The sequence below is a fragment of the Neopelma chrysocephalum genome, unplaced genomic scaffold (assembly GCF_003984885.1).
Source record: "Neopelma chrysocephalum unplaced genomic scaffold, ASM398488v2 Primary Assembly neopelma1_138, whole genome shotgun sequence".
In the NCBI taxonomy this organism is placed as follows: domain Eukaryota; kingdom Metazoa; phylum Chordata; class Aves; order Passeriformes; family Pipridae; genus Neopelma; species Neopelma chrysocephalum.
The window spans coordinates 6,154,044-6,164,610 of NW_020897800.1; the positions used below are offsets into that span (position 1 = coordinate 6,154,044).

At 44.8% G+C, this 10,567-nt stretch overlaps 1 protein-coding gene and 1 long non-coding RNA gene across 5 annotated transcripts in view; one reads left to right on the top strand and one right to left on the bottom strand.

Annotated features, from left to right (window-relative positions):
- Nucleotides 1-6,714, bottom strand: part of LOC113975400 — a 10,628-nt gene extending 3,914 nt beyond the window's left edge. The window contains exons 1-2 of the long non-coding RNA XR_003536817.1: nucleotides 6,638-6,714; nucleotides 1,312-1,315 (exon numbers count right to left, since the gene is read on the bottom strand). This is a non-coding gene — a long non-coding RNA (uncharacterized LOC113975400). The remainder of the gene's footprint in view (nucleotides 1-1,311; nucleotides 1,316-6,637) is intronic.
- The window catches only part of FLI1 (Fli-1 proto-oncogene, ETS transcription factor), a 104,112-nt gene that overhangs the window by 12,038 nt on the left and 81,507 nt on the right, over nucleotides 1-10,567 (top strand). For 3 of the 4 annotated variants that reach the window (XM_027699365.1, XM_027699364.1, XM_027699366.1), the window contains exon 2: nucleotides 6,562-6,643. In XM_027699365.1, coding sequence (XP_027555166.1) covers nucleotides 6,605-6,643 — 39 coding nt within the window. In that variant the 5' untranslated portion in view covers nucleotides 6,562-6,604. Of the gene's footprint in view, nucleotides 1-4,167; nucleotides 4,662-6,561; nucleotides 6,644-10,567 lie in introns of those variants that run through there. The other variant, XM_027699363.1, reaches the window with a different exon arrangement.

Genomic DNA, 10,567 nt, shown 5'->3' on the forward strand with positions numbered 1-10,567 from the left:
CTCTTCCATAAGGAATCAGATCCCTCTGCCACAGAGATTCCATCTCTTCCATAAGGAATCAGATCACTCTGCTACAGGAATTCCACCTCTTCCATAAGGAATCAGATCCCTCTGCCACAGGGATTCCTGTCCCACTCTGCCCACCAAGCTGTCGTGGGATCCAAGGTCTTATCACCCCATCCTTAAACTTTCCTTCCCACCTTTTACTCTGAGAATTTATTTGGGCCAGCAAATGTCACTATAACATTTACATTTTGCCCAATATAACCCACAGGAGGATGTTGCTGAAGACTGGTTAAAATCTAGAGGGAAACAACCCACATGGATTGAGGAACAAACCAGTCACCAACCCAGGCTGGTTTAACGGGAGTTCCATGACATCCCACAGACAGTAAATCATTTCCTCCCATATTTACAAACAATGGGAGTGGAAACTCCACTGTTTTGTAAAGGATCGGGTCTTTAACAACACCACCAAACCCCCACATTTTCTAACTTCACAATAAACACTGTCAAAATAAATATCCAAACGCCCTCAAACCCAGGCAGCCCAGCAAGAGTGAAAGGTTCTCATTCCCATTAAGCAGAATGGGAACCAGGGAATTAAAATTCCTGGGGCACACGTGAACCTTCACCTAACATTCCTTTTTCAAGAATAATATAGAACGTAACAATTACAGCAATTCTTTTTTTTCCTGTCCCCTCGTTTTATCTCTGTAACTGAAGTTTCCGTTTTGTTGTGATAATGATTTTATCAATAATTTATGATTATTTATTTGAATACACTAATCACATTCACCACTATTATAAGACCAGGGTGAAACATATTCTATTTCAAAGGTGTTTTTCATGGTAGAGAGTAATTTAGCAAAGCTGAAATGTCTTTCCCAAAAATATTTATAGTGCTTTTGCTGATTTTAAGTGGAATTTATCAAAGTGCTTTTACTTAGATTGATTAGTGGAAATGAAACAGTAGATCTTCACTGAAAAGGGTCTTTCTGAGATCTGAATGAAACCTTTTTGCGATGGTAATTTATTACAGAAATTGTTTTTCATGCCAAAATTCTAAATTTGTCCTTTTTATGAATTGAAAATAAAAACAAATTTTAACGGGGAGGATTTTCCTATAAAACTAATATATTTTAATTTCAGGAATATGGCTAATGATAATTAACTACTTCTTAGAGTTCCAGCCAAGTCCCTTTTTTATTAAATGTTGCTTAAAGATAGCACAGGGAAAAACCAGACTTTGCAGCCACTGCCTCATCCAAAAGCTCCCCAGCAGCACAGCAGATGAAAAGTCAGATGGACATCTCTCCGTGGCAGTTGTGCTTCACCATTTCTTTCTTGAGGGGGAATTTAGGAGCCTGTTTTCATTCCAGCTCTTGGACCTCTCCGTGAGACACATTTGTAGCACCCAAAGCACGTCCCAAGCCACAGTCCCTGCGGTGGGAGCAGGATCTGAGTGTGTTGAAATCCTTCATCCCTTGAGCTTTTGCCCCTCGGCCACTGGTGGATCTTCAACCTTCCTCCCTCCTAAACCCCCAGATTTGGGTGTTGGGGTGGCTGATTTCACTGAGGCAGAGCCACCACCTCAGCTTTTGGTTGCTCTCCTTGACCACAGGCCCAGGCTCCAAAGTGCCTCCAAATTTTGGACCAAGCCATGAGAGGAGCAGAGGGAAAACAAATCATTGCCATTATTTTCCCCTGGCACATGGAAACGGTGATGGCCACTTAAAAAATCCCCACATTTTCCTCCCAGGAAAGGGAAACAAGCCCAGAAGTGTGTGTGTGGTTCCATGTCAAGCGCTGGAGCTCCTTTTGACTTCACATACTTTCCCCTTATTTCTAATTAACGTGTTGAAGAATTTTAAAATGTAATAAACATTATTTCCAAACAACCAGAAAGTAAAGTTTGCTTCTTTCTGGTTTGATGTAAACATTTATAGCACAGCTCCATCCTTAAACAGTTAATCTTATGGTGACCTATTAAAATAAAATGAATTGTGTTATAATTCATCCTAAAGCAACCTCAGGGTTAGTGTATCAGGTAACTCCTGCTTTTGCAGCCCTCATGACGTTTTTAATCAAATTCAGCTGTAATTGCTGGAGCATTCACATGCCTCTTTTAATACTCTGCCTACATTTGGGACTCACACGAGTCTGTTTTCTCTTAACGTATCTAATAAATAGAAAACATGAAAAGAGCACATTTCGCAGGACTCGGAGCTTTTCCACCGTTTCATTTGTTGCAGCAATTGTCTGACAGGCTCATGGGAACGGAGCACTTGTCGGGTTCCCCCCGCACCCTCGGCTAAAACCCTTTGTGGGTTTTTAAGTCCCTGTTTGTGTTGCTCGCACCCCGTTAAAGGGGACACGGGCACGGGCGGGAGCGGCTGCCCCGGGAGAGCCCGCAGGGATTTCAGAGGCATCTTGAAGAAATCACCGCCGGTGATGGATGTTGAAATGTTGCTTATGTACAAGTCACCTACGGTTTGGTGAGGAAAACTGGAGATGTCGTGTCTGCCTCCGAGATATTTGGATAAACAAAACTCCCGCAACTTTCCCTGCTCGGGAGGCTGGAGGGGGGGCAGGGGGCTGGGTTTTTTTTTTCCTCCTTGGTCTGCGATGCTCCAGCTGTTTCCAATTTGCCAGCAATTTTCTTTTGGGCTAGTAAAGCTCCCAAGATGACTGCAACTGGCCACATGGGTCTCTCCGCTCGGCTGTGGGGTTTGGTTACAAGGGGCAGCAAAGGCAGCTCAGGATTCAGGGCACTCATCTCCCCTGAACTTGGGAGTGCTTTACATCCCGACTTTTTGTTAACGCCAGCCTTTAAAGTTTATTTCATTGCAGGCTGGGAGGCTGCTCACGGCTCCCTGTCAGAGGTTTGTTAAAAAATGAAGGAAAATAACAGGAAAAAGGCACGGGGGAGCGATGCAAGCGCCTGTTACCTGCCCCGCAACGAAAAGGAGGGGAGGAGGCGTCTGTTAACACGATAGTAAAGCCCTCGGGGTTCCTCTTCAGCGCCGTGTTTTGTGTAATTCACACGTGGAAACGTGAGAAAAGAATGAACGATGACTTTGAAACGTGAGCCGGTCCGCTCACAAGTCGGCTCGGTTGTGAGGGCGCAGAAAGAGTCGTTCCCATCCCCGCAGAATAATGAGATTAAGGCTTGGAAAGAGCATTTTGAACCCCGCGCACGCGAGTTTTTTAAAGCCATTTAAAAATGACAACGCTGCCTTTGCTTTGGGGTTCCCCCAAACCTCTCCGCACGTCACGAGTCCCTCCTGTCGCTTTGCTTTTTCCTTCCCTCCAAAGGCAGCGTCTCCCTAAAATCCCTGTCGCTTTACCTTGCTTAGGAAACAGTTTCTCTTGCCACAAACAACAACAATTATAATAATAACAAAGAATGCCAAGAATTTCTATATTAAAAAGTGGCTCTGGCGAGGTCCCTGGTCACTGGGTCCAGGTCTGAGTCTGTTTTCCTTGGAAATTGGGAGGAATGCTAAACGCCTCGTCTACCAGAGAGTAAATTGTGTGCGGAGCTCTAGGCACGGCTCCCAAGTTGCCCTTTCACCCCTTCACTTTATATGTTCCTCTTATTAAGGAGAAAAATGTTTCAATATGTTGGAATTTGGGGCAAAGCCGGCAAGGAGAGAAAGAGAATAGAGAATGGAAGGACATTTTCCAAATAGTTTTGGTAACCCTTCTGGGGGTTACGTTTAAAATTGATGTTGTACTAAAATCCCTGGAAGTTTCTTGCCCAGGTTAGTGCAAAATATTATCTGCTATCCCTTCAGAGATGACAAAATGCACCAGAAACGTGAGGAAAAAATACATCCCCGAATTGAAGATGTGTTTCTTTTCCCTCCCTGAACGCGTTACTATTTGATCGGTTCGTATTAAATAGCTCAAAAGATCTGGAGGTTTCGACTCGCGGGGAGAAATGCTGGGTTCTTGGTCCAAAAGAATATTTTGGAGCTGATTCCAGCTGGCTTTCCCAGCCTTGTGCTCTGTCATGGTTTCAGTCCCGCTTCAGGGGGAAACGGGTTAACTATTTCCAAGGTAAGAGTCGGGAAAAAAAGCTCAAAGTAAGGAACGATGATTTAAAAACGGATATTTGAAACTTCCTTGTTTAAAAAGGGGGATTTAAAGTAGCACTTGAGCTCCACTCAGCGTCTCTTTTCGGCCTGACTCCTCAGCAATATTTTTTTTAAAGAAAGTTGTGAATTTCCCCCCCCCATTTTTTTTTCTTTGCTGTGTTCTTTAAAGTCTCTCGCAGCTCCAGGAGGGCTCATTGGGCGAAGATGTCCCAGAGCCGCGATTAATCGGAGGGAACAGCTGGAATATTGATAAGGGCGGAAAACGGAAATCAAATGAAAAGTGGAGGGCACAGAAGCGAGGGAAAGGAAAGCACGTCCTGGAGCTGCGAGCAGCACAGAAGCCCCCTGAGGAAATGCCTGGTTGATGCAGCCTGTCTGGATGGGCTGGGAATTTTAACTTCAGCGCTGCTCTGGATCCAACAAGTTTAAATCTCTCCTCTCCTCGCAAAACTGCAGCGGCAAGGGTAGTAATCCACAGCTGGGGGAGTTCTGGTTTTGGTCTCAACCTGGATCTTTACAAACTGCTCTGCCACTGGTTGAGGGGAAAGGGTATAAAAGGTGAGTCATTTAAATCCCGGTAATAAGAATAAGCAAGAGGCGATTCTAAAAGTGGTTTAAGAGGCCCTTTTATATTGCGACTGACGCTGGCAGGGCGAGACGATTGATAAATAATCCACTGTAGACTTCTGAAAACGGGCTCCAAAATATGCAGATGTATTTATTTTATTGCACTGGCGTAATTAGAAGAGGGAAGTGATGGGGGGGCGAAGGGGGGAGACCGCTAATTAGGGGTAAAGAGGGGAGCGGGGGAAACCAATATGGGAATCCTTGACCCCAGAAAATTTACTGGCGAAGCAAAATTACCTCGTCCGTCCACTCTGCCTACCCCCACCCCCCGGTGCAAGTTCAGAAGCAAAAGAAACTGGAATGTGTTAGGAGGGAGGACGACAGGAAAAAAAGAATTGTACTTATCAGAAACACATTGTCCAGTTTGGAGCCGGCTGCCCTCCTGTGCCAGCTGGCCGCGTAATAAATGCTGGAAAAATCAATAAAAGGGGAGTTACGTGCAGATAGCGAACTTTTATTTTCCAGTTGTTGGGCTGTGGGGTTTTTTTCTTGCTTTCTCTTTTTTTTTTCCCCCCGTTAAGGCAGCAGATGTTGCGGGGGTGCGGGGGTGTCCCCGGGCTTTGCGGGGGGACACAGCTCCGGCTCGGGGCTCTCCCCGCTCCAGCGGCCGGGCTGCTTCATTAACCAGGGCCGTGATTAACCGCCGGGGTCTGGCTTGGATTAGCCCGGGACAAACTGGACTAACTGCGCACTCGGGACCCCACAGCCTTTCCTGCAGAGCTCCCAAAAAATACCCAACAGCCCAGGAGTGTCGTCCGCGACTCTTTCTGCATCTCCCTAATCCCGTCGTATCATTTCTCTGTAGTAAATTCTGAGTAAACATCTCAACTTTTCCCTCCCCATCCCGGGAAAACGGGACAGAGCAGAAGCGCTCGGGAGCCGCGTGCTGAGGGTGGGGGTGTGGATGTGTGTGAATGCGCTTGTGCTTCTTAATGATGCCCTAATTACACTCGGCTAATCGCTTTCTGGCGCTTCCCAAAAGGAATAAAGACTCTGAGAGGAGCGAGTAGGGGAAAAAAAAAATCCGTTGTCGGATATTTTCGTGCCTGTTTTCCCACACACCGTCACATTTTTCACGATCGTTGTTAATCTCTGCAGTGATGACTCGGGGGGGAGAGGCAGAAAATCCCCCCCCGTTCATCGGGAGATCATCAAGTCTTAGAAGTACAGAAAACCAGATGTAGTTGATGCGAGTGTGACAGAAAGTTTGGGCAGGATCCGAACTAGAAGGGCTGAGAGTGACAACTCTGAAGGTTGCTGGGTTTTATTTAAATATTTTGAACGATACTTCCATTCGGTATTATTTTTAATTTATTGTTTAATTATTGTTGGTGAGAAAGGTTCTTTAAATCAATCTTGGCCGGCGGGTTAATGGCTCGGGATGGTTTCAATGAGGCAGGAAAGGCAAATGCCCTTCACTTAGCCAAGTGAAACCCTTGGATACAAGTCAATAGGGTTAACTAGTCTCGACATGAAAACATGAGTATTTCAGCTGGCTTTTAATTGTTGGCTAAGAAATTCAGTTAATCAAATGTCAAACATTTCCCTCTGCTCTGGGCAAAAGTGGAGAAGGCTTTTTGCCTGAGGAGAAGGGGGAATCCAACCAAACTGTTATTAAAAACCAGAAATAAACCCCTGCTTTGTGAAGTCCTGATATTACTTGAGTTTTAGTTACTGTTCGGGATGTGTTTCTGTGTCCTTTAAAAGTTACACTTAAATGCTTGATCACTCCTCTTTAAATTTTATTACTAATTTTATTATTCAAACCATGTTTTATTTCTCTTCTTGTCTCCATACAAGTATATGATTTTATTTTTTTTTTTTATTTCAGGTCAAATTAAGGACCTTTAAATATATTTTTAAAACAAGTAAGGATGTTTCAGACTGTACCAGACACCTCGTCTTACGTCAAGGTAAGACATGACAGCATCTTTAAACAGGTAATGTCACAAATTACAATCCTCCAAAATTCACAATGAATATTAATTGAAATGAATATTGAAGTTGAAAACCTTGCTCTTTCTTACTGAATTTAGCAAAAAAAGAGAAAATAATCCCTCTGCCCTCAGTGGGAGAGGGGGCAGAGACTCAAATATCACAGTTATCCCTCTGGAAATGGGCAGGGTTGAGTCGAAAGTTGGGAGAACAGCAGGATGTAAAAGTAGTCTTATCTTTTATTCCCCTGCACTGGTGTTGGTTTAGGGGGTTGTGCCACCCCAGTGTCACATGAGGGTGTCCTGAGCTCCATCCCAGCCGGGGTTTGTCGCTCTCAGCCCAAGGTGACCGCGGTGCTCCCGGTGCTACATCCCCCAACTGCCTCCCGATGTTACATCCCCCAACTGCCTCCCGATGTTCTGCCTCCCCGGACACCCTCGGGGGCTGAACCGGAGCTAAATTCCATTGCACTTCCCTCCGCTCCTCCTCCGTGCTCCTGAATCCAAAATGCAAGATGATCCGGGAGGTTTTGTGTTTTTTGAAAGGTACATTTCCAAATGGATTTAGAGGGGGAAAATATTTAATGAGTTAAACCAAAACATCTCTTTGAGTTATGGAGAAATGGATTGTCACACCAGGTGCTACTGAGATGTCTTTCACAGTGTTCCTGGTGGGTTTCCCTAAGTCCTTCCACACAGTTTAGAAGGTAAATTAACTTCAGTTGGTTTTATTTTTTTATCTGATAATTCTAAATCTTGCACTCTAAATAGTTGTTTGTATACATATATATATTTATAATTTTAAAAATGGATCTTAGAATGTATTTTGGTTTGCCACTTCTGCCTCTCTCTTTTCCTTAAAATTAAAACAGATACCAAAGAAGGGTTGGCACAGCCTTGTCCCTTTATAACTCAGTTGAGCACTATATTATATTTGACATCATATAGGTTTTTTTTCACAACAGTCCCCAAGAATGTAAATAAACCAAGTCTGGGACATCTGGGTTACACGTTTAAGGCAAACCCTGCATGCAACAGCACTTAGGGAAAATCTAAAACACAACCTCTTCTCTCCCTGAAGAAACACAGAAGGGTGTTAACTAGAGCTGGGTGGATAATTTGTAATGAATAATTTATTACAGGAATTTGGCCTCTCTTTTTTTTTGCTTTCCCTTAGTCAAGGATCTAGACCTCAAGTGGGATTTTCCTTTACATACATATTATTGGGAATGATCCACTGCATGATTTCTGTGTATAATCCCCGGGTTATGGCTCATTTTGGGCAGCTTGTTAGGAGTATTAGCTGCAATCAAGTTTGGTGGGATGACTCCCAGGTCATGTGGCACTGCTTGTATCCCCTGACTGGATTGGATTGTGCAGCTCAATGGACCAGGTTTCTGGAGCAAATCCAACCAGGAATGGTCAAGATTCCCCATTTGGTTGAGATCCCCCCAAATCCCACTCCCAGCTCAGTGTTTCAGGAGATGTTGGTGACTCAATTTTACTTTAGACCAGATTCTGCAACAACAGAAACTCTGAGGAAAACAAAGGAAATTCAGGTCTTGGGAAGTGAAATTCCCTCCCAGCTCAAGCAAAGCAAACCTGGGCCTGGCTTTAGCAGGAATTCCCTTTGGAGCTGCTGTCTGTGGGCAATGATCTGAGCTGTTCTGTTCACAATGAAGAGATGAAGGCCCTGTGACATCCCCTAGTCTGGCATCACCGCCTTTTGTTGGGAGGCAGATCCAGCTGCTGCTCCAGTTAGTAGCAAAATTCCTTTTGAATTAAGTGGAGCCAAGATCCAGGCCTAAATAATTCAACATTCCAGCGGGATTGAGTGAGTCTGTCCCTAACTGGGTCGGGATAACCTTGTCTTTAAGAACAATCCTGCAGGCAGAGGGCTTGGACAAAGTCCTCTTGGAATAAGCATGTGCTTGATCCAGCAGGAATAGCTCCTCAGGCAGGACAGGATTTATCCAGCGTGCCAGTTGGAGGGATGAGGGAGCTGTGTGAGCCTTTTATTCCAGCCCTTCATCTCCACTGCTGTTATTTTGAGCAAGGGTTTTGTCTCTGGTGTTTTGTCTCTGAAGCTTCTTTCACACCAGTGTCGTTGGGGAAATGATTTGTTCCCGTGCTTAAAAAAAAAAACCAACAGGATTTTCACAGGAGTCTGATCCAAAATCTTCTGAATACAAGGGAAATGTCTCCCATTGGCTCTTCAAAGTTTGGTTGGGCACCTCAGTACCAGTGAGATAAGGTGGTACCTGGGGAGCTCACTCAGAGCAGTGAGGCTGTTCATAAAAGTGGAAATGGGATTAAATTCAGGGAAGTTAGAACCTGAAACACGTGGATTGGGTTAATCTCTGGCCCCTCTGAGCTTGGTGGCACTTTCCACCGACTCAGACACACCCAGAGCCAGCAGAGAGGTTCTGACAGTGTCTGGTTGGTTGTAAAGAGTTGGGATTGATTAATGTTCCAGGCAGATCGTTGGGAAACATGGCTGTGCATCCAAGCCCTGGTGGAGTGAGCTTGGGGTTCCTAAGACACTTCAACTCTCCATTCCTCCACTTCTCCAGCCTTCAAATGCAGATGCAGCTGCTGTGTAAGAACAAGGAGCTGCTCAGACTTGTCTTTCCCCACACTGATCTTTCAGGACTTCCCAAGCTGTGGTGAGCAGGAAGTTTGAAAAGCAGAAGGTTGAATCCTGACTCCTTTCTCTTCCCAGATGATGATGACGATGATTCTTCTTATTGGTGTTGTTATTTTCTTTCATGTCATTCCTTCCCCAGAAAAACTTACTTCTTCATCCTATGGGAGGGAGGAGTATTTTACTTATTGCTTTTGTGAGATGTAAATTCTACCCCCATCAGTAAAAACAGCATTTGGATTGATGTCTTCTACAAATCCTCTTCGACAGATGCACAGTGTATATCAACTTTAGGTTTATTCTGTGCTTTGTACAGAAAAATGCCTTGTCTCTGTATGTTGTACCCCGGGGGGGCTTGCACAGGGTGTTCCACAGGAGCTCCCAGGAGGAACAAACTCCCTGTCACACCCCTGGGGACCAAACAGCCTCTGAGAACCTTCTGAAGACCTTCAGGTCCCACTGTTCTTGTTGGGGCTTGGAGGGGTGAGGTGAGGTGAGGAAGCTGGAGGGGCAAGAGGAGGATTTCATATTTAAATGGTTTGTTTTAAGGGGGGTGTTTTAACAAGTGGAGTTACACTGGTTGAAGTTCAGGCTCTCAGTGTTGTACCCTTGGTTTACATCCCAACCACGCAGGATGTACCTAAAGCCCTCATAAGAGATCCTAAAGAACCTCCTGCCCAACCTTCTCTCTCACACTTCTTGTATGGGCCTCGATGCAATAGAGGGGTGGGAATTCATAAAAATGAAAACTAATTTTGATCCTTACTGGCTTCTTCTACACAACTGTTCAAGTATTTATATCCCTCATACCGTTAGGGACTTACTGATCTGCAAGTACTTAATAATTTACAGTATATCAGAGGGTGCTAATCTCATCTAAACACGAGCATTTGACTTTAGAGAATGGAACATGTAATATAATTGGGAAATTAAATTTTAAAAGAAGACAGCACTGGAATCCTGACTGTAGGGATATGGAAAGAATTAGGGCTATAAGCAAAGCAACGTGACCTCTGAATACTGATTTTTTAATTATTACCATTGCCACAAGCTACTCCAGGGCCACAGCAGACCCTGCTCCCCCCCTGCACCGCCGGTCTGTGCTTTGACATGTGTGGAAAGGCGGCACAGGAATAATTCTGGGGGGTGCATAATTCACCCCCGCTTTTCTTCTGCCCTTCGGCAGCGTCCCAGCGCTGATCTCCCCTTTTATCCCCAACCCCCTCCTCGCACACTCAGCGCTTCTGCTTTCGCTTCCC